General features: G+C 54.5%; 3 protein-coding genes across 10 annotated transcripts in view; 2 read left to right on the plus strand and 1 right to left on the minus strand.

Annotated features, from left to right (window-relative positions):
- The window catches only part of Rad9a (RAD9 checkpoint clamp component A), a 66,489-nt gene that overhangs the window by 13,517 nt on the left and 26,342 nt on the right, over nucleotides 1–26,630 (minus strand). For 3 of the 6 annotated variants that reach the window (XM_005384343.2, XM_013513943.1, XM_005384341.2), the window contains exon 2: nucleotides 19,654–19,886. The exons of the other annotated variants lie outside the window; for them this stretch is intronic. In XM_005384343.2, coding sequence (XP_005384400.1) covers nucleotides 19,654–19,663 — 10 coding nt within the window. In that variant the 5' untranslated portion in view covers nucleotides 19,664–19,886. The remainder of the gene's footprint in view (nucleotides 1–19,653; nucleotides 19,887–26,630) is intronic. 6 annotated transcript variants of the gene reach the window in all.
- On the plus strand, nucleotides 4,629–15,478 carry Clcf1 (cardiotrophin-like cytokine factor 1). Of its 2 annotated transcripts, none has more exons than XM_005384338.2 (3): nucleotides 4,629–5,986; nucleotides 12,022–12,188; nucleotides 14,020–15,478. In XM_005384338.2, exons 1-3 carry the CDS (start codon nucleotides 5,542–5,544, stop codon nucleotides 14,512–14,514), a joined length of 1,107 nt encoding a protein of 368 aa, XP_005384395.1. In that variant the 5' UTR covers nucleotides 4,629–5,541; the 3' UTR covers nucleotides 14,515–15,478. The 2 variants fall into 2 exon arrangements, with proteins under 2 accessions (XP_005384395.1, XP_005384396.1); XM_005384339.2 differs by lacking the exon at nucleotides 4,629–5,986 and adding an exon at nucleotides 5,997–6,647.
- On the plus strand, nucleotides 23,454–25,130 carry Pold4 (polymerase (DNA-directed), delta 4, accessory subunit). Of its 2 annotated transcripts, none has more exons than XM_005384335.2 (4): nucleotides 23,454–23,736; nucleotides 23,970–24,059; nucleotides 24,262–24,373; nucleotides 24,741–25,130. In XM_005384335.2, the coding sequence occupies exons 1-4, from the start codon at nucleotides 23,640–23,642 to the stop codon at nucleotides 24,784–24,786; spliced, it is 345 nt and encodes a 114-aa protein (XP_005384392.1). In that variant the 5' UTR covers nucleotides 23,454–23,639; the 3' UTR covers nucleotides 24,787–25,130. The 2 variants fall into 2 exon arrangements, with proteins under 2 accessions (XP_005384392.1, XP_005384393.1); XM_005384336.2 differs by having other exon boundaries at nucleotides 23,460–23,736; nucleotides 24,715–25,130.

The raw sequence follows: 26,630 nt of genomic DNA on the forward strand, positions 1-26,630 counted from the left end.
TTGAGACAGGGTCTCGCTATGCAGTTCAGGCTGGCCTTGAGCTCACTTTGTAGCCCAGGCTAGTCTCAAACTTGCAACGATCCTCCTGCCTCAGCCTTCTGAGTGCTGGGATTGCAGGCATGCACCACCTGTGTACCTTGTACCCTTCTCAAAGTCCTGTATCGTTTAACATATTTTGCAACCATCAATGGCTGGAAATGTGTAGATGCTTGGTTAGGGACCATGAAGAGGAAGATTCTATTGTGTAACCATCATCCCTGTGTTATAGAGAACTCAGAGGTGTAGGAGTACAGTGACTTGCCCAAGGTCCTACAGCTGTTAGAGGAGGGGTGAGCCCTCTTTCTCTGGTCTGTAAGCTTTCAATGCTCCCAAATGTGCTGGAGGATAGTGAGGAGGGAGGGAGGGGAGAGCCGGGCCGTGACTCAGCGGGGCAGGATAAGGATCTTTCAGCCCAGGGAGAGGTAACCCCACTCCTCTGCCAGGGGAGACGGAGTCACAGAGCCTGCGGCATGGGTTGGCCAGGGCAATGGAACATCCTGGGAGAATGGCAGGATGGCTCCTGGTAGGCAAGGGAGGAGTCAAGCACCTGGGGGTATCCCTTCTGCTCCTGCCTTCTTCACACACCCATCATTCAGACATCCTGGCTAATGGGGAGAGGCCTGGTGTACACTGGAGAAGTGGCAGCAGAATCTGGCGCCTCTCATCCTCCCTCGGGCATCAGAGGGGAAGAAGGGGGGTGCCCTCTGGGATGTCTGAGCTGGGCCAGGGATGGGTGGGGGACCATCCAGCTCAGGGCAGGGCTGTTGCTCAGGTAAGAGGAGCCCTCTGCCCTGGGGTTTCCGCTGACTTCACAGCCAGCTCAGGGTGAGACAGGGCTCTCTGAGCTCCTGCTTGCTGGAGGGAAAGGGAAAGTGCCCGCTCTCCCGCCTCCCCTTCCCCTCCTGCCCTCAGCGCCCTGGCCTGTACACACAGGCGCGCACATGTGCACTGCAGGGTGTGCGCATGTGCTGCTGGAAAGGAGGGCTCCTCTTAGGGATGCAGAATCCCAGGGGCTGCCCTAGGCTTCCGAGGTGGACTGAGGGCCTCACTTTGCCAGCTAGATAGTGCAGCCCTCTGGAAGCACAGGGGACCCTCCCCCCCTCCCCCCACCCTGCTTGCTCTGCTTCTGTTGGTGGGGGGCCATCTAAGTCCCTGCTCATGAGCTGAATGCTCATTCCGTGGTTCCACACTTCCTACTAATGGAATCCAGAGTCTGAGCTGAGCTCTCCAGCAGTCTCAGGCTCTGGCCTCTCGCCGATGCAGGAAGGCCAAATGAGGTACCTGGCCCAGTGTCACACAGTCAGTTCACATTAGTGGGGGTGGGGGGAGAGGGAGAAAAGCCCAGGTTGCCCTCTTTCCCAGGCACTGGAGGGCTTTTCTGGCCCTAAGGAACAGCTGAAGGAATGGTATGTCACTGAAATCAAAGAGTGCTGGCTTCCAGTCCTGGTTCTATTCCCTATAGGCTTGTGTGACTTGAAAGACTTCTCAGTTTCCTCATGTGGAAATAAAAAAAAAAAAATAGCTCCTATCTTTCTTTGTCTGTTTGTTTTATGAGACAGGGCCTTGCTACATAGTTCAGGCTGGCCTGGAACTCACTGTGCAGCCCAGGCTGGCCTTAAACATGCAGTGACCCTCCTGCCTTAGCTTCCTGAGTGTTGAGATTACAGGTATGTGTCACCATGCCCAGCTTATAGCAACTATCTTGTAGAGTTCTTGTAAAGATGAAATGAAATGGTATCTGAAAAGCCTCAGCACCACACCTGTGGGGAGGAGTTCAGCCCATTTAAACTGCTGTTAGTATTTAAATGGAAGTAACTGTCATTGAGAATTGCCAGCAAGGCACCAGGCTAGGGAACAGACTGAAAGCTCCTGTCTCTCCTGCCTACATGGTGAGCAGGTCAACCTCTACTCCTCTAACCCATGTCCCCTTAGGGCTTCTCTGTGTTCCCAGCACCTCCATAGGAGGCACTCAAGGGATGTCTGGTGATGAGTGAATGTCCCTATACACCTCTGCGGGATTGTCTAAGCACTAGTTCACCAACCCAGACCCTCCTTAGGATAGCATCTCTTCAAATGGCAGTTCCATTGCAATGCAGGACATGGTGTTTGGGGCTACCTGGAGAGCCTTTCCCAGGGATGAGTTATGGGGGAAGGGAAGGAAAGAAGGAGGGGTGGGAGGGACATAGGGAGGAATGGGACATTAGCCAGCTCCTGAGCCAACATTGACTCACCTCCACTCCTTGGAGGGCAGCTCAGTCACCTGGTACCAGCTCTGCCCCCCACCATGCCATACCTCTAGGGGCTTCCCTGCTACCCCCTTATGAATGCTTCCTGTGGTCTGGAAGGCCAGAGGAGGAGGAAAACTGCAGTCCCCTTCATTGGACCACTGAATACCTGAATACTCCCAATATCCTGTGAAGAGGAGGGCAAAGCTGGTCATAATCCATTCCACAGAGAGGTCACAGGCTTGTTTTACAGTGGCCAATTAGAAGCCAGGTATTCTGACTCCCAGCCTGGCTCCCTGCTGCGAAGGGAGCTGTGTGGGCACTGCCCTGTATGACCCTCCCTGCTCTGCACACCACATTTCCACCCGAAGCTCCCCCTCCTCCACAAGCTCTTCTTTCACCATTCTCCTTGGCCCTAAAGGCACTGAGCCTACCACCTGTGGCTGATCTCCAGCATGAGACATTTCATGTCTCCAAGCCTGTGTTCCAAGCCTGAAATTCTTGAAGGAAGGCATGGGTGTTCCTTGTCCTGTCTTTTATAGGACTAGCACCCGGTAGGGATGGAGAAAGGCCCTGTATGATGTTCCACAGGATGGACAGGATGTTTCATTCTTCTTAAGGATGCTAACTGGGGATAGGGGGTGGTGTCTCCTCCAACTCCTGCCCCACCCCCTAGCACGCCCAGATTTTTGGAGGTAGAGGGCCCTGACAAGGTTCTGTTTCAGAGCCACTGGGGAGGGGGATCTTTCCTGAGCCTTCCAGCCACCAGTCACCTGTCCCTGTGTTGTTCCCTGGAGACGCCACTCCTGGCTCCATCTCCCTTCCTCCTTCTCCCCCAAATTCCAGCAGCCCACCCGCCTTGGGGATTTGGCAGAACAAGGTACAGTCTTTGCTCCAGCCCCCACCCCATCCCAACTAGCAGCTTCTAACCTGCTGCCTTTGCCCAGACATGGCAGAGGGGCACTGGCAGCTTGGAGATGGAGTTGATTTTCCCCTTGGCAGAGTGGAGAAGGGGAGGGGAGAAGCTTGGCCCCCACTGCGTGAGGGGAGAGGGCAGGGAGGCAAGTCTAGACAAGAGCCGAGGGAGAATGTGACTTCCCCAGCTTGTGGGGTCACTGGATTAAGAAAAAAGTATACTGGGAACCTGGGGCATGTGTGTAAAGCCAGTTGTCCTGTCCTCACCCGGCCCGGGTCTGCCAGAGCTGCAGCCTCCGTTCCTGCAAACTCATTTGGAGACTCCCAGGCGGACATGTGCTGTGGCCAGCTGGGGCAGTACTGCAGACCCCAGCTCTACGCTCACTCCACTCCTCCTCCCTGCCAGGGTCTTCCCTCTGGCTCCTTCAGCTCCAGCCTCCTCCCCACGTTCTCACTCCCACCCATTTGCCTTTGTGTCTCCTCTTTCCTTCCCTGGTCCCTTCTCCTTCTCCCCCCTCTTCCCTTTGCCCCCCTTTCTTCAGCCCCTTTCCCCCTTCTCTCCCAGCCCCCTCCTGCTCTCCACATTGGGGCTGCTTTCCCCCTGACTCAGCAAGGTGCTTTATAAGGTGCTGAGGGGCTCAGCCAAATCCAAACCACATTGTCTGTGCAGCCTCTCACCAGGAGCAAGCTGCAGGGCTGCACAGCAAGCAGGGCTCAGACTTCTCCCCTTCTCCCTTACCCTATCCCCTTCCCTTCCTGGCTCCCTCCCTTGGAAAGGGTGGCGACTAGGGGACCTCCCAGAGTGGTCTCAGTGGCAGTCACCCATGGGCATCTGGCTCCTCCACCTTGGCATGGGTATCAGAAGATTGTCGGGCTCATGGGAAGAATGTCATTGAAACTCCAGAGTCCTGGCTGGTGGGGGTGGGGAGGTGAAGGAGGGAGGCCCTGAGCACTTTTCACAAGGGCCCCTCCCAGGCACTTTTCATCAGAGCCAGCTACTGATGCTCAAGAAAGTACCCTACCCCCACCCCAGACCCAGCTCTCCATTCCCAGCTTATTTTCTCTTTTTAGAAGGAAAAGAAAGAAAAAGGAAGGGAAGAGAGAGAGAGAAAGGAAGAAAGAAAAGGGGGAAGGAGAAACAACCCAACAACAAAGTCTGTCCCACTCCAGTGAGGTAATTGAAAACAAACTTCTTCCCCACCCCCCCACCCCCCCCACCTCAGTTTTCCTGTGCAGAAAAGGGAAGAGCTGCCCTAGGAACCCAGCACTGGCCATCACCGTGATGTCTACTGTGACCCACAGGCTGGAGCGGCTGTGGTGGACTGGCAGAGTGCACTGGCAGGAATAGGAGACAAGGCCACTCCAGAGAGAGAAGCATCATCTTCTAGATCTGTCTACCACTACCTTCTTCCCCTTTCAAACAACAGATAAACAACGACAACAAAGCAACTTATTACCGAATGATTTACTTGGTGGAATGCTTCTAGGGTATCCAAGACTTGGGGACCAAAGGACCATCCCGTAGCAAAATCACAAAATGGGGCTGTCTACAAGCCCCAGATGACAGCTGTTTCCTCTGCACTCGCTTACTTTCCCTGGCAGCTCTTTAGAGAGGGAGGAAGGAGACCCTCCAGGGAGGGTCTAGGCTTATGGGTCCCCTAAGTCTCCGCCCAGCAAGTCCCAACCCAGGCCAAAGAGGAGGAAGGAGGGAGAGCGCTCCACAGCCAAACCACCCCTACCTCACCACCGGAAAAACCAACAACCCAAAACCCCAAAGGAAGGAGGATGCCAAATGTCTTGATGGGGAAGCATTTCACAAACGGGACTGGATGGGACGCCGCGTCTGTCCACGGCCTCAAATCTGCGCATTCTCGCTGAGTCACCCGCGATGCCTCTGGTGTTGAAACTGGTCCGGTGCCTCGTGCTGATTAATGAATTACAAATCCCCCACCCATGTGCACTCTCCCTGGTCACCGGGAAGAATGGAGAACCTTGTGAACTTGAGGGAGAAGTTGGGCATTGGGCCCTGGTGCCTTCTTTCTCCCCCCAGGGGACATTGTGAGCTGGTTAGTCACCTGCCCCAGCCCCTGGCGCCTCACTTAGCTCTAGCTTTTGGAAATGGGACAAGCAGGGGACAATGGGCAAGGGGGGGCGGTCAGCCCAGACAAAGGGCAGCAGGAAAAACACCATCACTGGCTCCAAGGCCAGCTCGCTGGCATTTGGGAGAATGTGTCATTGCTTTTACTCAAGGGGGAGGGGGAGAGAAGGTTAGAGATGAAACAGAGGTAGGGTGGGCCCCGGGATCCCAAACCAGGCAGGAGCTGGGGTCAGGCGTCCCTAGCTGACACGGAGGGGGAAGCCCATGGCTTCTTCATCAAGGCTAGCTCCCGACCCTGGCTCTGGGGAGTCTGCAGACGGACCGATGCCCTCCCTGCCCCCTCCCCCAGGAGGCCCAGGGTGGTACCGTCGCAGCCTCGCCTCACCTCACCCCCCCCTCAGTGTTGTGGGAGGGAGAGAAGCCCCAGAAGCCCTCCCTTCCCGCTTCCCCCCTCCTCCCCCCACCCCGGGGAGGGCTGCTACAATTTGTGGTTACAGCTTTACACGTCAGAAAAAAAAAAGTTTGCAGAATGTCCCACACCGAAAAAAAAAAAATCCGAAACCGAGCGAAAAAAACCTGCGAGTGGGCCTGGCGGATGGGATTATTAAAGCTTCGCCGGAGCCACGGCTCGCCCTCCCACTCCGCCAGCCTCTGGGAGAGGAGCCGCACCCGGCCAACCCGGCCCCCAGCCCCATGGACCTCCGAGCAGGTAGGAGCCAGGCGTCCGAGGCCCTGGCCCCCGCCCGGCAGCCGCGAGATAGAGATCCGGTTCCAGTCCTCTCCCCCACCCCAGGGAACCCCACGCAGGGGCCCGGCCGAGGAGCAAGGCTCGGGCCGGGGGAGGCACGGCTGGGCGCCCTCGAGAGGGGCCGGGCGGGGACGCGGCATTCCTGGAGTCCGCTGCGCGGGGCCAGGAGTGGCCGGGACCGCGGCGGGTGCTCGGACGGCCGCAGACCTGGGGAGGCGGCAACCTGAGCCCGGCCGAGACGGCTCCCAGGGAACCGGCGGACAGAGAGCCCAGCGCAAAAGTCCGGGCTAGCAAGTCCAAGGCGGGGAGCAAGGCTGCTGGGGGAGACGCGCGGCGCGAGGGAAAGGGTCGCAGAGAGGAAGAGGGAGGGCGAGGCAGGGGGAGCCCGGGCCGGGCCGGTGGGGGGCGAAGGGAGGCCGACACCTCGGGCCGCACTGCTCTCCCTCCCGCCCGCCTTCCCCTCCCGGCGGGCCGGGGAGGGAAGGAGGGCGGGCGAGAGACGAGGAGAGAGGAGGGCGGAGGGCAGAGTGAGCCTGGCTGGGCCGCGGGACTCGCAGTGGCTCGCTGCGCGCAGGGCGGCCGGAGCCCTCCATGCTGCCCACGACCGGGGAGCCGGCGGCAGGTAGGGGCCGGGTGTCGGGGCCGAGGGTGGCAGCGAGCCCCCGGCCCGCCAGCCTGGGAGTGATTGTTGCGAGGGGGCGGGCGCAGCCCGGCCGGACCCGGCAGGAAAAAGTCCGTCACTGGCCGGGGAGCGGTGGCGTCCGCCGGCAGCAGCGGGAGCGGCCGATCGCCGGCGGCCGGCGGAGGAGGGCCGACGGGGCAAAGAGCTGAAGCGCGGGAGAGGGCAGCAGCCGGGCCGAGCCCGGAGCCCCGCACTCGGGACCCCGCCCCCGCCCCCGCCGGGAAGGGAGCATCCAGGCGGGAGCGGGCGAGGGGCGGGGCCGGGGGCGCCGGGGCCACACAGGGGGAAGGCGCCACTGCCGCCGGGAGGGGTCCGGGAGCCAGAGGTCACGGCCGAGGAGGGAGGGCCGGCGAGTGGCCACCGCTGCACAGCTCCTGGACCGAGTCCCTTGAAGCAAACCTCAAGTCCCGCCAGCGTCCTAGTTCGGCTCTCCCCACTTTCCTTCCTCCAAGCCCTCCCCTCAGAAACCTGGTCCCAAAGGACCCCTGTGTCCTCCAGGGCAGGGGCGGGAGTGGGCATGGCAGAGGGATGTGAGCCTCGGTCAGAGGCTGGGGCTGGGGAGTACTGGACACACCTCTTTTCTGTTTGATTAGGGGGCATCTCAGGGCTTTCACTGCCCCTGACAGACTTCCATCCCTTCTCTGAGCACATCATCCCTTTTATGGGACACAGGTTCATATTCTTCTAACAGACCAGATGTGCTCCCCCAACTAAGTCAGTCTCCAGCAGCCCTGGAGCCAAGGAAGGAAACAGGTAGAGATGGCAGCAACTGTCACTGGGCAGTCTGGAAGGTGTTAACTCACAACCGGAGTAATGGCTCCCCCTCCCCACCACTCTCCTGCCCTATTCACACTTGTGCACGGCAACCTCTACACAACCAGCTACTGAGTCCTGACACTTCACATTCCTCCCCACAATCCCACCTGCCACCTGCCTGTTCGCACCCTGGCTCCTGCCCCCTCTCCAGCCCCTCCCACACCCTCTTGCACACTCTTGATAACACCACCCTTTTCCAGCTTCCCCACACACTTGCCTGGGACTGTTTCCTTTACTTTTTCCCCTGCCTCTGGCTTCAGCTGGGTGCTCAGCTCCCCTTGCCTTCAGCCTCCTGTCCCTGAGCACACCCAGGGCCCTCTTGCGGCACAGCAAGGAACCTTCTTCCTCTATCCAGAGCCCAGCTCCTGTCCCAGTGACTTACTTCACAAGCCAGGAGCTGGCCCAGCCTTTGCTGCTTTCCCTGGACATGGGTTTATCATTTGGGCTGGGAGAGAAGGGCAAGAAGGGAATACTGGAGACGACAGGAGAGATGGACTCCACGTTTCAGCTGGGAGGACCTTTAATGTGCACAGTGCAGCCTTCTCATGCAAGTCATCATGTGGGTTCATGGCACAGCTAGGTCTCCTGACTTCCAGGCCTATACGTTATCCCCATTCACTCTGCTACTTCTAAGCAGTTTGGGCCAAAAGGAAACCAGGGACAGGGCAGAAGGTAAAGAAAGAAGAGAGGATGCCAGGTGTGATGGTGCACGCCTGTAATCCCAACACTCTGGAGGCTAAGGTAGGAGAACTGCCACAAGTTCAAGGCTAGTCTGGGCTATATAGTGAGTTCAAGGCCAGCCCGGACTATATAGAGAGACCTTGTCTCAAAAAACAAACAAACTGGGCCAGGGACATAGCTCGGCGGCACAAGCACCTGCCTGGCAAGTACAAGGTCCTGAGTTTGATTCCCAGTACTGAAAAAAAAAAAACAAAACAAAACAAACAAATGCCTGCGTGAGATCCTGAATTTGGTTCCCAGTAGCCAAAACAAACAAACAACAATAATCATCAAATAGACCCCCCCCAAAAAAAAAATTAAAGAAAAAAACCAAACCAGCCTGGACTACATAGCAAGACCCTGTGAAGAAAAACAAAATGAAACAAAAAAAGAAAGAGAGGAGAGGCCATCCAGAGCAAACAGTGGAAAAAGATGGGTTTCTGTGGGCCTTTTCCTCAGCAAGCAGGTTAGGAGGTATCTGTAGTACAGTGTCCTGGAATTTCAATGCCTGGACCTTACACCATTAATGTACACACCACCCACTAGGTCACTCCATCCCAAGTTTCTCTCAAAAGACCCCTCCAATGTCATCCATGCGCTGGTCCTGTTCTGGCCTGAAAGCGGGGCCTTCTGGTTTCTATAATTAGCCCAGCCTTCAGCCATTGCTGGAACTCTGCAGGGCCTCCCTCGCCTCAACATTTAGGGATTACAGCTTAGTCCCCAGTCCCAGGTGCAGAATCTCCAACCCAGCCACCCTGGACATCTGTGCTGTGGAGCTCCAACACCCTCACTAAGTGTAGTCAGCCTGGAGGATAGGCTAAAGACTAAGGGGCAGCTGACTAAACACATGCACATGGGTATGCCTGCCTGTGCAGCGTACTGGGGTAACCCTGCGCTTACGTGGGCTAAGACAGTGTGTATGTGTGTTCATGAGGGGGGCCTCGGTTCCCAGGGCCCAGGGATCTGGATGGAATTAGGGGCTGGCCCTGGTGGGGGCCAGGATTGGGAAGGGGGCTGCAGCAGGAAACGTGAGCTGCACTCATTAGCTCCTCACGTGCTCAGCTGGATTTATAAACACAAGGAGGAGACGGGATGTAAACAATCAGTGGGCAGCAGCCAGAGGCAGAGCTGGGGCTAGGGTGGGCCGGGGGCCAGGGCTGGGGGAGGGGGCCCAAGACATGGCCCCATCACGGGTCCACCTGCACACCACAAGGTAGAAGGGAGAATGGATGAGGGCTCTAGGAAGCCCACTGCACACTCCTGCCCAGGACCAAGGGGAGCCCCGAGCTGCCCTGGGCTCCAGTGCTAACTAAACTTAGGTATTCTCTGCCCTAGGCAGCTTTCAGCTTTGTTGCCTGAGACATGGGCACATCTTGTCCAGCAAGGAAACTTACAGTAGAGGGCAGAGCCCTATCCTTCCACCTGCCCTTTCTCCTCCCCTGCCTCCTCTCCCTGTGATTCCTGAGACCCTTTGCCTCTTTCTGTTTCTCTCTCAGCCAGTCGGCTCCTTGTACTCTCTCTCCTGCTCCCCCCAACCCAGCCTGCAGTGACACAGTTACCTCAGAACTGAAATATTCCTGGAAACACCGGCCTTGTCTGGTTAATTTCATGAGTCGTTTTTGTTTTTTTTTTTTTTTGCCCAGATGACTTAGCTCTTGTTTATTCAAAGGCTTCTCACCCTGCTGTCCCTGTGTAGGGAACAGGTCCCAGGGATGTCCCACAGGGCCCAGGAGGGTAAGGGGAAACAGGGCCAGGGCTGGATTCCCAACCACACCTCCTTGTCATGGGGCAGACAGACAAAGCCTGGTCCCAGGACTCTGGGTGACAGCATTCTCTGGACCAGGGGAGGGTGAAAAGGCTAGCCCCATCTCTGATTCCTGTTTCAGTGGAACCTTGAGCGAGGACAGATTCCATCCTGAGAGCTACCTCAAAGCTGGAAGGGCTGCTGCTGCCTTCAGCAGGTCTCCAGTCTCTAAAACTAACCCTCCGTGGTACACATAGGATCCTGGAGGGCGCTTGGCTAGATCTCACACTGAGGACAGCCCAGGGCATCATGCAGAGGAGAAGGGTCTGGAATTGTCTTTGGACATGTGGATCAGGGAATGGAAAAGAACTGAGTCAGGCTGGAGCAGGCAATGAAAAGGAAGCCGGAGGAAGGGGCTTTCAGGAAGAGGAATGACACAGGCTACAAGTGGAAGAGGGGAAAGTGAAACCTGTTTTCCCAGGGGAGTAGTTAGGTGCCCAACCTTGCTCTCTATCCTACACATGCATACATACATACCCTCAAACCATGAACCTTGCAACCAAAAGAGCAGGGCCTCTGAGCCAGTGGCACCCCCACTCCCATACTCCATCAGGAAATCCAAGCAGTCAGGCATCTGAGGAGAGTCTATACTGATTAGCTGAGCCACTGAAAAAAACCTCCCCTCCCCTCTGTAAGGACCTTTTACACTGTTCAGGATAGTAACCTTCTCTAAAGCCCTAGAAACAACTCCAAAACCTGTCCTGACTATAAGTGTAGTCAAATTATTAAACCTACTCAACTTATTTCTATCAAAAAAGCCATTATGGAAATATTTGCAAGTATAAAATATAAACTAGAGGAAAGAAGCCACTTGACCTCATACCTATCCAAGCTTAAAACCCAAACTAGCCCAACTCTTTATGACATGCCAAGCATCACCCCATCTAACATCTAAATCAACAAATTCACAAACCTTAATCCTAGCTAACCATCTGCCTGCCCAAATGTAACCACATCCCCCTGGTGGACTCAAACCTCAACCACACTCAATCAACCGAATCCCAAGTCTAAACTAGTTTGAAATGTTAAAAGTAACTTAGTCCTTAAACCTAACCTAGCCCAAACCAATAATATCCCTACCCTGCCCTATCCTAGATGTGCACTGAATCCTGACCTTGGACCTCACCTAAAAGCCAAGAAGCACATTTCCCATTTGCCTGAGGCCCTTCTAATAGCACAGACCCCTGGTCTCTGGACATTCTGTGATGACCTCATCCTTTAATATCTTCAGCTGACAAGCCCAGCTCATCAAATGCATATCTCTCCCTTCTGTGTCCCTCTGCATTGCCCCAGATGAGAATGCTGCAGATCACTACACTGCCATTAGTCCCGGGGGGGGGGGGACCTAAATCTTCAATCTCATTTTATGCTATACTTCCCACACCCAAGAACTGCATCCTAGAATACACCCAAGAACTGCATCCTAGAATACACTCACATGACTCCATAAGCCAGCCCCATGTGTGTCCTTCAGCCCCAGCTGTCCAGCCCTACTCCTGCCTTCTCAGCCTTCCACAGGACTAGGTGTTCAGCTTGCCAACGCTGACATGTGCCATTTCCCACCTCTCGGCTCCCATCAAGCTGCAAGGGGCCAGGAGCCTGGGGGAGGAGCTAGGGTGCACCTGGAACCCAGAGTACTGACCTATACTCCCCAGGCCTGGCCTGCCCTTCTGCACACATACAAATTGCCCACAGAGTGACACACATACTGAAGACTCTCAGCTGACACAGATACTCTTAAATACTTACAATAGACATACAAGTGCTGAGTCCTTGTCCACACACACGTACACAGTCTCATCTTCTCCCTCCCTCTCTCTGGCCAGGAACATTTCTTCTCCATCTTTGCCTCCCATCTGGTGTCTAGCCCTACCTCCCACCCCCCAGCCCAGAATGGGGACAGACACCTGAGGGGCTGCCAGCTGCTTTCCCACTTGGGCCTGATCCCACGCTTCTTGCTCATCCTGTCCACAGGGGACTCGTGGGGGATGTTAGCTTGCCTGTGCACGGTGCTCTGGCACCTCCCTGCAGTGCCAGCTCTCAATCGCACAGGGGACCCAGGGCCTGGCCCCTCCATCCAGAAAACTTACGACCTCACCCGATACCTGGAGCACCAACTCCGCAGCTTGGCTGGGACCTACGTGAGTATCCAGCTTAGGAGTCTGGGCCTTGGGCAAAGAGTGAGCAAAGGAGTTGGGGGAAGAGAGCTGATGGTGGAAGGGTCGTGGTGAATGATGGGGTGATGAGGAGGGGCCGTTGGCTCCAGGCAATCTCCCTGTCTCACCCATCTCCTGCCCTTCCCTCTTAGGTGCCCCCCCAACTCCCCATCCCTGGCCCCAGGACTAGGCATGTGGGCAGGCCTCGCACCCGCCTTGGCGCATTGCCCCACTGGCTGCCAGCCCAGCCACCCGCCTCCCCCTGGGGGCTGGGGAAGTCTCTTCTGTTTACACCGTGTTGTGGTGTCTCTTGCACGGGCGGGGCTGGGTGGGGATGGAGGGGCCCCACCTCCCATGCCTGTGTTACAGCTCGCCTCTGCCCCCAGACCTGGGGCCCTGCAGCTTTGGACCCATGGGCCTCTCTGTCTCTCCCATCTTAGCCAGACCTCTTAGGGGGGTCATGGGGGAAGGGGGCTGCAGAGAACCCAGGCCAATAGTGGCAGGGGGTTCAGGATGTGGAGGGTAGTTATGCCATAAGGATTTGGGGGTGGTCTAGAGGTGTTCAGGGAGCCCAGGAGAAAAGGAAGAAGGGTCAGAGGAGCCAAGGACCATGGGGAACCAGCCCCCTCTTCCCGTGTTCCTCTTCCACATCCCAGACCCTACTCTGGAGCCAGGGAAGGAAAAGGGAGGAGGGTGGCGGGGGAGCTGGCTCCAGCCCCAGGATACACCGAGGAAATTAGTTTGTCTCTGTGCTTGTCAGCGTGTGAACCTCCCCCTGGGCCCTTGCCTATCCCAAGCCTCGCCCCTCTTCTCTCTTTCCATCCCAGTTATACATCTCCCACATCCCTTCCCTGGGCCCCAGGCCATTCCCCTGAGGGTTGGCAAGGGCCTTGCCCTTTTCCCTATACTACACTGTCTCTGTACTCCTCCTCCTGCCCCCTCAGGAGCCTGCCTCAGTTCCTTCCGCAGGCCTGCTCATAGCACTGACCCACCTTGGGGTGCTAATGAGCACCTTCGGTTCCCTGGCCCTTAGGCAGAGGGACCCGGTGCATCAAAGAGGAGCTCTAATGGCAATGGCCCCTCTGCCTGTGATACTGACTTTGCTCTCTCCAGTTTCCCTGTGCAGAAAACCTTTGCTTGACTCTGCTTCCCCCTCTAATTCCCGACCCCTTTTCTCTCCTGGCTTCCCTTGCCAAATTTCTCAAAGGAGTGGTCTACACCCTCTGCCTCCACTTCCTCTCCACCCACTCACTCCTTAACCCCCTGCAATCTGGCTTCCAGGCCACAGCAACGGTTCTCTCCCAGGTTGTCAGGCATCTCCTCACCAAACCCCACAGTATTTTCTAAGCCTCCTTCTCCTTGCTGTTTTGCAGCTGCACTGTGGAGCCCTGCTGCCTTCTTGAGCTCCTCTTCCTTGGCCTGTGCACTCTCCTGGGCCACCTTCTACCTCTCCAGCCTGGCCTCCTGGCTCCTCGTGACTCTTCTTCTTCTCTCTGCCCTGTGGTGGGCACTCGCCCAAGGCTTGCCCACTCAGCCAGTCAGCACGTCCTTCCTCAGTGGCTCCTGCGTGGTTTTCTCTTTCTACACTTCTCCATAGGAAAGCTCATCACCCTCACTGCTTCAACTGTCACCTCCAGCTAGTGGCATCCTTGTTGGAAAAACTTAGGGGAGACCCACAAACAGAGAGGCCTAGTATGAAAACAAAGCCAGTGTCAGGGGACATGTGAAATAGAAGCTTTGGAGGCAGGTACCTCCCCAGCAGTGCATGCTGGCTGCTCTGCCCTCCTCCTTTCCCATCGCCCTCTCCTTTCCACAGCTGAACTACCTGGGGCCTCCTTTCAACGAGCCTGACTTCAACCCCCCGCGGCTGGGGGCAGAGACTCTGCCCAGGGCCACTGTTAACTTGGATGTGTGGCGAAGCCTCAATGACAAACTGCGGTTGACCCAGAACTATGAGGCCTATAGCCACCTCCTGTGTTACTTGCGTGGCCTCAACCGTCAGGCTGCCACGGGGGAGCTGCGCCGCAGCCTGGCCCACTTCTGTACCAGCCTCCAGGGCCTGCTGGGAAGCATTGCAGGAGTCATGGCAGCTCTGGGCTACCCACTGCCCCAGCCTCTGCCAGGAACTGAGCCCACTTGGGCCCCTGGCCCTGCCCACAGCGACTTCCTCCAGAAGATGGATGACTTCTGGCTGCTGAAGGAGCTGCAGACCTGGCTATGGCGCTCCGCCAAGGACTTCAACCGGCTTAAGAAGAAAATGCAGCCTCCAGCAGCTGCGGTCACCCTACACCTGGAGGCCCATGGCTTCTGATCTCTGACCTTTACTATATCCTCTTTTCCCCCTTCAAGTTCTGCTCCCACTCTGGGAGGGAGAAACCTGTATGCCAATACTTGTTGAGCCAGGGGACAGACAGTGGGAGCCTTGTCCCTCCCTGGCCTTGGACAGGGGTATGGTGTGATCAGCCTCATCTCCTGCCCAGCTCCCAGAGTCCTATGGGTCTGGAGAAGAGGCACTGCCCTGTCTTCACAGAGGTAATGCTCAAGGGAGTGGAATGGCTCTCACCACCTCCTGCTTCCTGCCCACCACCTCCAGTGCCCGCCCAGCCCCTTCTGTAGCACTTCCAGAAGCACATATGAAAGGCAAGGGAAGGGGGCCACCACAGCATGTGCCTTTCTGAGGTGAAGCCCTTTGGCTGCCCTCACCTCCCTTAACGGGTGTTGCTCTCTTGCCCCAATAACTACACATCCAGTTCAGGAAAAAGACATGGCAATGAGTCTAAACAGGAAGAGATGGGAGAAAAACAGAAGGGGTGGCCTGCACTGGAGATGGCCTAGAAACCAGAAGAGCGTATATTGACAGAGAGGGACAGGGATAGACAAGACCCAGCTGTCACCAAGTCAGTCAGTGGTACAGGGTGGCGCAAAAAAAAAAAAAGCCACATCATGCATTAGGACCTTGCCTTGAATTTTCTTGCCGGCATCAAGGTGCCTCCTATCCATCACCTTTCCCAGGGTGTCTGTGGTTGCCCAGGCTGGAGAAGGTAGCCACAGCCAAAGCCACAACCGCAGCCACGGGTTTCCTGAAAGTTTACATTGCAGTAGCATTGTGGGGTGTGGGGGGCGGCTCTCCCAGGCTCTGCTCCCCCATCCCCACCCACTCATGACTCTTAAGTTTGTTGTATTAATATTTATTTATTTGGAGATGTTATTTATTAGATGATATTTATTGCAGAATTTCTATTCTTGTATTAACAAATAAAATGCTTGCCCCAGAATTTAGTTTCTTTGACTTGCCTGGCTGCCTGGGGCACATGGCAGTGCTCTAGTCCTGCCAGCCCCCAGCTCCCACAATCCCCTCACCCCAGAAGGGCACAGGGCTTGAGAAAAAGCTCTCCTCTCTCCAGCCCTGAGGCATAGTGTAACCTAGGACCTGTCCACTCCTGCTACCAACTGCACCATGTCTCCGCCATCCCAAACGGCTCTCTCTGTCCCTTGTTGTTCTTTTGCTTCAGGCCTTTCTTCTTTACCGACAACACTTCCGGAAGCACACATGATAGGCAAGGGCAGGGAGCCACCACAGCATGTGCCTTTCTGAGGTGAAGCATATGTAGGGGAAAGAGAAGAACTCCTACTGGACTGCAAGAGAATGTGATAAATGCTATTTGAGGGGTGAACTATGCTCAAATCCAGTTCCATAGCCTGCTAGCTGAATGACAGACAAATTAAAGCTTCCTAGTCACCCATTTCTCCATCTGTAAAATGGGAATCATTAAATATCCTCATACGGATTGTTGGAAAAGGTAACAGAAACAATAAAAGTAAAGATGCTTGGGTTAGTAGCAGCAATTGTAATTACAGATTATTTGGAACATGTCCCTCTGTCATGCCACTGAGTAAATCAATGGGTTAACTGCTTCCAAGTAACACATGGGTATTTATAAGTGCCTCCTAAAATAAGGCCTTAAACAAGGAAATAACAAATATTTATGTCATTCAGTTGACAAATTTTATAAAAGACTTAATTACCTGCCATCACTATTAATACATGAAAGCCAAAAGAAGTCAGAGACCTAAGTTGGCTCCTGCCCTCATGGAACTTGCAATCTACTTAGGAAGAACAGCTTTCCTGAAGTACTAAGGTTCAAAAGTATACAAGTCACTAGAAAAAGTCGTGGTCAGAGTGTAGGTACAAGAGCTATTAGATCTGTTTATGGGCCAGCCAGTCTCTATGGAATGTCCTGGTGTCACTTGGTCCAAGTGGAACATGTACCACCCATACAGGCTGAGACACCTGTCCAAGCATGGCCAGGGACACCTGCAAGCCCTGCTCCATGCCTAACAAGACAGAAAGGAGAAAGTATCTGAGCTGTTTCCACACAGAGGCAAAATGTGTTATGGCCTGGTCTATGCAAAATACTAAGCAAGGGGCTATAAGGAAGACAGAGACAAGGACGGCAGGGTCCTGCCCTCATGGAGTTTATATATTATTACTTGGGGAAAAGTTCTTGAAGACAGACTTTGACTCTTCCTTTTCTCTCTATCCCAGTATCTAGCTCAGGCTCCTGTTTAAAGGTGCTCCAGAGGTGGGCATGTGGCTCAGTGTAGAGTTCTTGCCTTGCATGTACAAGGCCCTGAGTTCAATCACCGGCACCACAAATAAAATAAAATAAAATAAAATAAAATAAAATAAAATAAAGGTATTCCAAAGTGGGCATGGTGGTACACCCCTATAATCCCAGCACTCAGGAGGCTGAGGCAGGATTGCCATGAGTTTGAGGCCAACCTAGCCTACATAGTGGGTTTAAGACCAGCCTGAACTATACAGTGAGACCTTATCTCAACCCTACCCCCAAAATAAAAAAACAAAGTTCCATTAGTGTGTGGAACAAAATAATCTAGAAAAGGGAATAGGAGCTGGCCATGGTGGCACATGCCTATAATCCCAACTACTCTGGAGGCTGAGGCAGAAGGATTAAGAATTGAACACCAGCCGGGGGAACTTGGTGAGATCTGGTCTCAAAAAAAAGGGGCAGTGCTTACCTAGCCTCCACGAGGCCCCGAGTTTAGTCTTAGTACTGGTGGCCAGTTGTGGTACTCTATGCCCAGAATCCCAGCATTTGGAGGTTGAGGCAGGAGGATCACTAAAAGTTGGAGGCCAGCCTGGTCTATATAATATGTTCAAGGTCAGTATGAACTACACTGCAAGCCCCTATCTACAAAACAAAACAAAACAAAACACCTCCTCCAAATGCTAGAGTACAAGGCAAAGCATGTAGTGGAGTGAAGGAAGGCTCTAGGCTGGGAGCCCTAGAGGAGGAAGTGGTGTCCAGGGCCATCACTGTATCTTTTTTTTTGTTTTTTCTGGTACCAGGAATTGAACTCAGGACCTCGCGCTTGCCAGGCAGGCGCTGTGCCGCTGAGCTAAATCCCCAGCCTCGAGATTCTTTTTTTTGTTTGTTTGTTTCATTACTGTATTTCTACTCCCTGGCATGCAGCAAGTGCTCAGTCGTCACCTTTTGCATAAATGCTCCAGGTGGTATTTAACGTCAGCCTGGGAGGATGGGCAGAATCTGGACAGGTGGAAACAAGGCAGGATGGAGGTTGGTTAAGCCTGCTTGCCTCCTTTTCATGTAGATAGTGTCTTCAGGGCAGGATCCAGGATTGTTCATCTTTGCATCCTAACAGCATTTTAGCACGATATCATATAGTAATGTCCTTGTTAATCTGATTTAAACTGATTTTATGAGTGTTCAAAACAAGAGTGTTTTAGAAGTTGAGAGAAGAGTTTGAAGGAGGCAGTTGATCAACAAGTCTCAGATGCCCCTGGGGAACTGACAGAGGACTGTGGATATAAATCTACTGGCTTTGGGGTTAGGAAATCACAGGCAACCTTGCAAGTAGATGAGATGTAGACACCAAACTATGGGACAAAGAAGGCTATGGTGTGAAAGAAAGTAGGAGGAAATACATTCCCTCTGAGTTTGGTGGTAAAGGGAAAGGATGGAGGAAGGTATTTTGTTTGTTTTGTGGTAGTTATTTTCAAAGAGAAGAGAGCTAAACATGTTATTGTGGAGTGAGGAGGTGGTGGCTGGAGAAGACTGGAGAGCTGTGGGCAGTTGACTAAGGAGACAACCAGAGAAGAAGCAAAGGCTTGCTGAGCAGCCACAAGGGAAAACCAGGGGACGTCAGCAGACCAGTCTTTTTGTTGTTGCTGTTGTTTTTGAGGCAGGGTCTCACTATGTAGTGCAGTAGTGCAGGCTGGCCTTGAACTCACTTATATAGCCTAGTGGCCTGGAACTCACAGTGATCCTCCCACCTCAGCCTCCCAAGTGCTGAGTGCTAGGATTATAGGCATTTGCCACCGTGCCTGGTTGATCTTTTTGTTTTGAAACAATCTTGCTAAATTGTCCATACTGGCCTTGATTTTTTGATCCTCTTGCCTCAGCCTCCCAGCCTCCCTGGGATCATAGGAGCACAGCAGTGTGCCCAGCTAGAGCTTGAATTCTTGAACTCTTCTCCAAATAGCTCTTTGTTCTTAGTTTTTGTTTGTTTGCAGAAATCAAACTGACGACCTTGCGCTTGCCAGGCAGGTGCTGTGCCACTGAGCTAAATCCCCAGCCCCTTTTTGTTTGTTTTTTTCTCCCCCAAAATACTCTTAATTACATTGACGGGGTATGGGTCCCTCCTTTGAGTTTTGGTACTGTGTCCCACAGGGTATTTGTAAAATTTCTGGCACCACTGGACAGGTAGCCCTTGCTAAATGATAGATTATTAGTGTTTTTGGTGCGCTTGTCATTGGTTCTCTAAGTACAGCTCTCTCAAGAAATATGATGAGTTCTTTGCTGGGCTTGGTGGCACAGGCCTGTAATTCCAATTCTCGTGAGGCTGAGGCAGAAAGATTATTGTGAGTTTGAGCCAGTCTGGGCTACAAAGTAAGCTCACGGCCAGCCTGAACTGCATAGCGAGACCCTGTCTCAAAAAAGACAAAATCAAATAAAATCAAATAAATATGATGAGTTCTCTCTGGCTATCTAGGTTTTAGCCCTTAAATATGACCTTAACAGCCAGGAGTCTTATGCATCCAGAGGCCAATATATTAATCAACACTACCTAGAGTTCTGTAGTGTGTTGGGGGCATTATTTGTAGAACTCCTATGTACCTCGCAAGGCTAGAGAGGAGGAGGGAGGGAGAGAAGGCCCTCCTTCCTGTCATCTCTAGAGAATGTAGATTACAAACTTCTTTGTCATTTTGGTGTTTGGAAGTACACCTGAGTTTGAGAAAACACACACAAGAGGGAGAACTGTGAGTTGGGAGAGGTGGCTGCTGCCTGGAGGGTAGCGGTGGGTACAGGGGAGGCTCCCATGGGAGGTGGCAACCATCAGACCTTGATGCAAAGACTGACCCAACATCCAGGACTTAGGATGTGAGCGGGGGCGTTCAGGCACTCACCACCACTCATCACATTTCACCACAGCCCAGCGCTGGTCTCGAGAACGGCCGGAAAGCAGATGGAGACCTCTGTTCCCTTCAGCCCAGAGTGCAAGGGCAGTGATTCAGGCCTGGCTGGGTGCTCTGATGGGCGGCTTCCTTTCAGCTCCCCCTTCTTCTCTGGAGCCACAACTGTTGCTGCCTTTGTCCGTTCAATTCTTGAGCTCCCTGACTCAGCCTGGTACCCCAATTTCCTGGCAGGAGACAAAGCTCTTGTCAGTGGGTGGTGGGGCCTGTGAGAACACTCTCAAGTTGGAGTCCCAGTCCCTTCAGACTCTCAGCCTCCAGGTTCCTTGACCTAGTTCTGGCACCTCACTAGTTCAGGGATCACCTCTATGCCCCTTCCCAATTTGTCCTGACCTCCAAGGCCTGCCTGATGGGGGGAGGGGTTTGTTAGCTGTGACCATCTTTCCAGCTAGACAAAGTCTGACACCTGGTGGCCACGGTGAGGAATGGCCTGTAGGCCCCCTTTTCAAATTTTCCCAGAATTTATCCAGGATGGCCTAGGTAAAAGGAGAGGGGACCAGAAAAGGTGTGGAAAGTGGTAGGGGCAGAGAAGAAGAGATACAAGCGACCAAGGGGAGCCTTTCCCTTCCCCGAGCTTCTGCCCTTTAAACCCACTAAGCCTGAGAACCTGGATAAGGAAAAAGGGGTTATTGGCTCGATTGTGAGGGACCCAAAGGAGCTCCTGTCCACAGGGTAAGGAGTGGGCCCAGGGTGTGTGTAGTTTGGGCCTGAGAGTGTTCATCTGGCAGCCCAGAACCCCCTGAGCTAGCCTGATTTCCAGCTCAAGGTGGGTGGCAGCATCTGAGGGACTGAGGAAGGGGGATGCTGGGGAAAGGAGAGCAGGACTGAATATGCCCCACAGCCGGCTGGGCCCCAGGCAGCTACTCCCCTCCCTTCACCTGCCCCCACTTTCCCAGCTGGCTCTCCTCTACCTGGCTCTCCTCACAAATCCCAAGATGAGCTGCGGGCAAGGAAAAGGCCCTTTGGGCTTGCACAAGTGCTACCCCACCCCCATCCTGCAACATCACCTGAGCTAAACCTGCATTAAGCCAGGGCTAATTCCCCTTCCCCTAGGGCAGTCAGCAGTGGGCCTCAGGCCCCAGGAAGGCACTGAATTTCTTTTCCGGTTCTTTCCATTCCTGGGCTCCTCGAGACTTTCACCTTGGCCTTGAAGCAAGAACATTAGCTGTTCCCAACATGCAAAGGTCACTCTTGAGGATCCCTTCACCAGTCTGTGGTATCAGGGCTGACACAAAGAACCTATGCCTGAGCCTCTGGGCACTCCCCAAAGGACAGAACTTAGCTCCCTACTCAGAGCCTGGCCCTGGCCTCCAGCCCAAGGTCTGAACTGTGACAGGCCAGGACAGCAATTTAGGGGGTAGGCCCAGGAAGCTACCTAAACAGGAAAGGGTTCTAGACAGGAAGGGCGTAGGGGGGGAGGGGTTGGAGAGTAAAGGAGGAAAAGACCTGAGGTGGGACAGGCTGAGGCCAGTCCAATTGCTGGGACACCTGAGGGACCCAGATGCTGAGTGAGGAAGCATCCCACCAGGTCAGGGATGGTTCCAAATTCCCTGTATGCCAACTGTTCCACTGGGGCTCAGTCCTACTGCCATCTTACTTGGAGAGGAGGGCACGCTGGCTGGGGAATGTTCTTTTAACCCCAGGCCACAAGGCCAGTCCTAGAGGTCCTACACTTGTGTTTACCACCCTGGCTCTCTTTCTGGGGCCTAGGGTAAGGAGATGAAGTCCACAGGAGACATCTTCCAGGCTGAGTGGGAGAGGTTAGCCCGATCTGAGCGGGGCAGAGCTGGGGGAAGCAGGCAGGAACAGAGGCTGGTCAGGGAGGCATCCACAGAGCAGGTCAGGGTGCCGGTGGCTGCCATGGGAGAGAAACGAATAGGCCTGGGCAGCAGTGGGAGCTGCTGTGGCTGCCCAGCGGCACACCCCATTTCACGCTCCCTGGGCGGTGGCAGGCCCCACGGCTATCAGCTTTCAGGGGTGGGAGGAACTAGGAATGAGGAGGGGTCTGCCCCACCCACGGCTCCCTATTCCCTCAGGGCTCAATGAACTCAGGTGGTAGGTGCCACACACTTGTGGGAACAGCCCAAGAGCCCCTCACAGAGGCTCTCCAGGGAAGCCTGGGTTGGGTGTCGGGCCTCCACCCAGCGCTCAGTGCCTGACTAGACCCTATACCTGCCCAGACTGGTGGAGGGGGCCTCCCTACTGTGCTGCCCAACTCAGCAGGGACCTTTCTGCCTGGATGTGGGTCCTGCTTACCCTAAGAGGCAGAAAGGGGGTTAGATCTGGCAGAGCCAAAACAACAACGAAGGGAGGGGCCCTCCAGCTCTCTGTTATGCATCCATAGCTTCTCCCTCCTCAACCTTCCCTCCTCGAGGAAGCTGGTGGGGAGAGCTGGACAGGAAAAGAGCCCCCAAGACACAGCTGCTCTTCCCTTCTGGTGGTCTCCTCTCCAGAGCACCCTCCTCTATTCCCAGGCCCCAGCCCTGCAGAGAAGCAGGAAGGCAAAGGCCTTTGAGCAGGCATTGGCCCTTGTACCCTGGAGGGAAGAACCGGATGGGATTTCTAGAGGGTGATTAGTGCTGGGCTGGTCCCAGCACTGGTTCCCAGACTCCCACTGGCCAGCACTTTCGCCTGCTGCCAGGAAGTTGGTGAGGGGGAGGTGAGAGTAGGGGTGAGTCAGCGATGACAAGAGCCCAAGAGACAAAGGTCATGGGTGGAGAATTGAGACACATTGTTTATAGCAGCCCACCTCTTCCAAAAGGCCTTTGATGCTAATCATCTTGTGGCTCCACGGAGCTCTGACCCACCCTCTCTCTCTTTTCTGTTAGGAATTACAACCCCTCTTCCTGCAAACTGTGAGCTTAGGGAACAAGGACGGTTTGTGGTTCAATGGGGGATCAGTCTATCCTTCCTACTTTCAAAAAACTTTTTGGTATCTATTTTGAGCTAGTATGTGTGAAAAAGCTTAGAGCAGTACTTGGCACATGGTAAGAGCACTACGAGGGTTAAGCTTATTGATACTCTTTTATGCTCATACGCACAAGGGAGGTAAGGTCAGTGAAGAACTAGGGACCCAATCACATTGCGATGGAAGCCTGCCCCTCCTTTGGCCTCCTGCTTGGTATGGAATCTTCCTAACTAGTCCTGGCGGGCAGGGGCAGGCTGTGGGAGGGCCGACAAGGCAATGGCCTGACTGGACTAGGAGTGGGCAGTGTCTCTGGGCGCAGAGTGTGAGAAAGGAGCTTTCAGAAAGCATAGGCTTCTCCAGCCAGGTCTCCTGCAGCCGGTGAGGGTGGGGTGAGAGCAGGGAAGGGGGCTGGATTAGACCAATCTCTCTTCGGACCTCCAGATCTGCCCCCACAGCACTCTGCAGCCAAAGGGTCAGAGTGGAAGGTTCCAGCCGGGCTCAGGGGAGTTACAAACCGGCCACGGGGATTAGTGAGGTTGAAAAGAACATTTGCCTAGCAAGGAAAAACGGGAAGTGAGAGCCTGAGGATAACGTTCTGCAAGTCCCTGGGGACCCATGTAGACCAATGGGGGGTAAGAGGAGGTGGTGAAGTCTGGGGCATCTTGACAGGTTTCCCCCAACCCCGCCTTCCCCAGAACACAGCTGCGGCAGCTGCCCCGCCCCTCACCCTGTGGCCCCTTCCATTGGCTAGAGTCAGGGCCCCGCCCCAGAGAAGTGGCCTGTCATTGGCTTAGGTCTTGATGTTTGCGTGCTTGTGGGGGCGGGGGACAAGCGTCATTCTCTGGAACCTGGAGACTTCCTCTCTTTTGCTTGTCTGGGTCATCTTGTCTGCCCGTCGCTGGCCCATCTCTCTCTCTGGCCCCATCTCTCTCTGTGTCTCAGCAGCTGTCTCTCGCACGCCCGCCGGCCCGTTTCTTCCCCGCAGTCGCCTCCGCCTGCCTGGGTGGCCGCCATGGGCCGGAAGCGGCTCATCACTGACTCCTACCCCGTTGTGAAGAGGAGGGAGGGGCCCGCTGGGCACAGCAAGGGGGAGCTGGCACCAGAACTAGGTCTCTGAAGCGTAGAGGGTGGCAGAAGGACTGGAAACGCAGGGACCACGTAGTGGGTGGGGGCCAGATGGAAGGGGAAGGGAGCAGGTACTCTACTTCCGACCCAGGGTCTAAGGTCCAGCAGCGGGATGACAGAGGCAAAGGGTGGGGAGAGAGCCAGAAGTAGTGGCACAACTGAGGCCAGGGACAGGGCGAAGGCCTGGGCAAGCCTGAGGAGCAGCGTGTCATTACAGGGGAAGAGCCCCAGCCCCCCAGCGAGGAGGAAGCAGAACTGGAGCTGCTGCGTCAGTTTGACCTGGCCTGGGAGTATGGGCCCTGCACAGGTGAGAATTCATCCCGCCCACCAAGCGCATCCCTGAGCCAATCTTTCACCCACACACCTGGACAGTGACCCAGTATCTGTCTGACTCAGGCACTGCTCCTGACTTTGGGGGCTGTGGAGGCCCTCGAGGACCCCCCATCTCTCTAGCCTGGACTCTTCTCAACCTTCCACGAGGCCTCTGAGTTTTCTTCCCACCCTTGCAGGGATCACACGGCTACAGCGCTGGCACAGAGCAGAGCAGATGGGCTTAGAGCCGCCCCCAGAGGTGTGTCAGGTGCTGAAGAGCCACCCCGGAGACCCTCGCTTCCAATACAGGTCAGGACAGGCTTGGATGGCTTTCAGGGAAGGCAGGGGCTTCTCTAGGCACTGCCACCCTGCTGGCCTGGGTGGGGGCTTCCCTGGCCTGAGGGGAAAATGGACACAGGTGTGGGGGTCCTTGCTGAGCAGCAAAAAGGTTTCCAAGATGCCTGGCTCAGGAGGGCATATTAACTCTTACCTCTGACCTACTGGTGGGTGAAGGATGCATCTAGGGCCCAAGGGACAATCTATTTAGTACTGAGGGGTTTGCCAAACTAAGAACCTTGCCTGTAGTAAGTGCCATCGAGGGACTTACCTGACTCTTTGGTGTTCCCTCCCTCCCACCTCATTTTCCAAAGCCTCTGGCATCTCTATCCCCTTTGAGGTACCACCTAGGCCATCCTGCCCTTGACACTTCTGCTGGACATTGAGAACTTCAGGAAAGAAGAACCAGTTGCTGCTGCTCAGCTGAGTTCTGCTATGGAAGAATGTTTGGTAGCTGAGTCTGGAGGTCTCAGCCCCTCCATCTAACCAGAAGACTCCTGCAGCCCCCTCTGAGGCCTGTGCACCTCCAAGATGGACACTGGTCACTGGGAATGAGGACCTGGCTGTGACCCATGGTGTGGCAAAGCAGCAAAGCCTTGTGCAGAGCCAGATGAATCAGGAGGCAAAGATGCACTTCCTACCAAAGACTGGCAATCTGAGGGCAGGACTGGCTGAGTTCACAGGGCAAGAGGTTCACTACTGCTTACAATAAAGAACATTCAGTCTGGAATCCTGACCTCCATTCCCTTGATGTGGCCCTGCTTTGGCTAGCAGTCCCCACCAAGTTAGCAGGCAGGACAGCCAGCAATATCCCTCTTTTCCAGCCCTAACAGACCCAGAGTTCGCCCCAGAGTTGAGTAATCTCTAGTGCCCCCTGGTGGCACACAGGAAAACCACTGTAGGCACCTTCACTTACCAAAGAGGAGGTAAAAACCTACAGGACCTGCTGGCCACCTAGCTTGGCCAGTGTTGTCCACCTCACAAACACGGATGCTGTGGCAGAGAAGAATCCATGGGGCCATGGCTCATAAGGTCCAGACAGACCTATGCATGCCCAGAAAGCACCTCTGCTTCCCCTATCGGGGTACCTTCATCCAAAGCAAGGCAGGGAGGGCCTTTGGAAGGGAAATGGCTGTTGGGAGGAACAACACTTAGGGGACTGTGTGTCAGGCACAACATGGAAAATGGACTCAGTCACGCTTTTTGTGGCATTACTTTCTCTTCTTTTTTTTTTTTTTTCTTTTTGCTATGTAGTCCAGGCTGGGCTCGAACTCACTATGTAGAACTGACCTTGAACTCCCACAATCCTGCTGCCTCAGCCTCCTGAGTGCTGAGATTACAGGGGTGCTCCACCACACCCAGCTGCATGGGATTACTTTCCTGTGCTGTTTCAGCCATCCATCCCAGGCTGGATGGACACAGCCCTATACATTTATTCCTTGCAAACAGCCTAGAGAGGGGCTGAGTGCCTTGTTAGCCCCCATCCCACTGAGCAGGTACTTTAAATATCTTCTCTAATCCTCTTTAAAAATCTTTTGAGCGGCAGGCATGGTGGTTCATGCCTGTAATCCCAGCACTCGGGAGGCTGAGGCAGGAGAATCATTGCAATTTCGAGACCAGCTTGGACTACAAAGTAAGCTCAAGGCCAGCCTGAACTGCATAGCAAGACCCTGTCTCAAAAAGACAAAATTAAAAAAAAAAACTTTTTGTGGATTTTACAGAAAGGGAAATTAAAGCTCAGAGAGGTTAAGCAGAGTTATCCAACCTGCTATTCACATAGCAGGTAAGTGGTAGTGCAGACAGAAGAAGCCACACATTATCAGGCTCTTCCAGTTGACACCATGCCCCAGCCCAGCATATGCTACCTGCCAGGTACCAGAGGTTCCCGTGGGATATTACTGATGGTGAGGGGATAGACGAAACAAACATGGAAGGTAAATATGTCAGGTGGTGGTCAATGGAGAGGAAAATTAGAGCTAGATGCCACAGGGGGCCAGAGAATGCCAGGGTGCTATTTTAAGAGGGTTGGGCACTCTGCTAAAGTGGGCATTTGAGCAGAGACCTAAAGTAAGGGACACAGTTTACACTTGTGTGTTCCCGACAGAAAGAACAAGCAAAAAACCTTCATTGCAGGAGCATTTCCATCCTGTTTACACAATAGCATAGACGCCAGTACAGCCAGGCCGAGGGAGCAAGGTGTGGACCACTGCGAGACTACACAGGTAGTAGG

This window comes from Chinchilla lanigera, unplaced genomic scaffold, assembly GCF_000276665.1.
Source record: "Chinchilla lanigera isolate Chin_1 unplaced genomic scaffold, ChiLan1.0 scaffold00021, whole genome shotgun sequence".
Taxonomy (NCBI): Eukaryota; Metazoa; Chordata; class Mammalia; order Rodentia; family Chinchillidae; genus Chinchilla; species Chinchilla lanigera.

Bases quoted from the DNA above. Each gene is read 5' to 3' on its own strand.
- Clcf1 (XM_005384338.2), top strand. From the start codon at position 5,542: ATGGCTTCTTCATCAAGGCTAGCTCCCGACCCTGGCTCTGGGGAGTCT. The intron at 5,987-12,021 runs GTAGGAGCCAGG...TCCTGTCCACAG, and splicing joins CCCCATGGACCTCCGAGCAG to GGGACTCGTGGGGGATGTTA. The intron at 12,189-14,019 runs GTGAGTATCCAG...TCCTTTCCACAG, and splicing joins GCAGCTTGGCTGGGACCTAC to CTGAACTACCTGGGGCCTCC.
- Pold4 (XM_005384335.2), top strand. From the start codon at position 23,640: ATGGGCCGGAAGCGGCTCATCACTGACTCCTACCCCGTTGTGAAGAGG. The intron at 23,737-23,969 runs GTCTCTGAAGCG...GTGTCATTACAG, and splicing joins GGAGCTGGCACCAGAACTAG to GGGAAGAGCCCCAGCCCCCC. The intron at 24,060-24,261 runs GTGAGAATTCAT...CCACCCTTGCAG, and splicing joins GGAGTATGGGCCCTGCACAG to GGATCACACGGCTACAGCGC.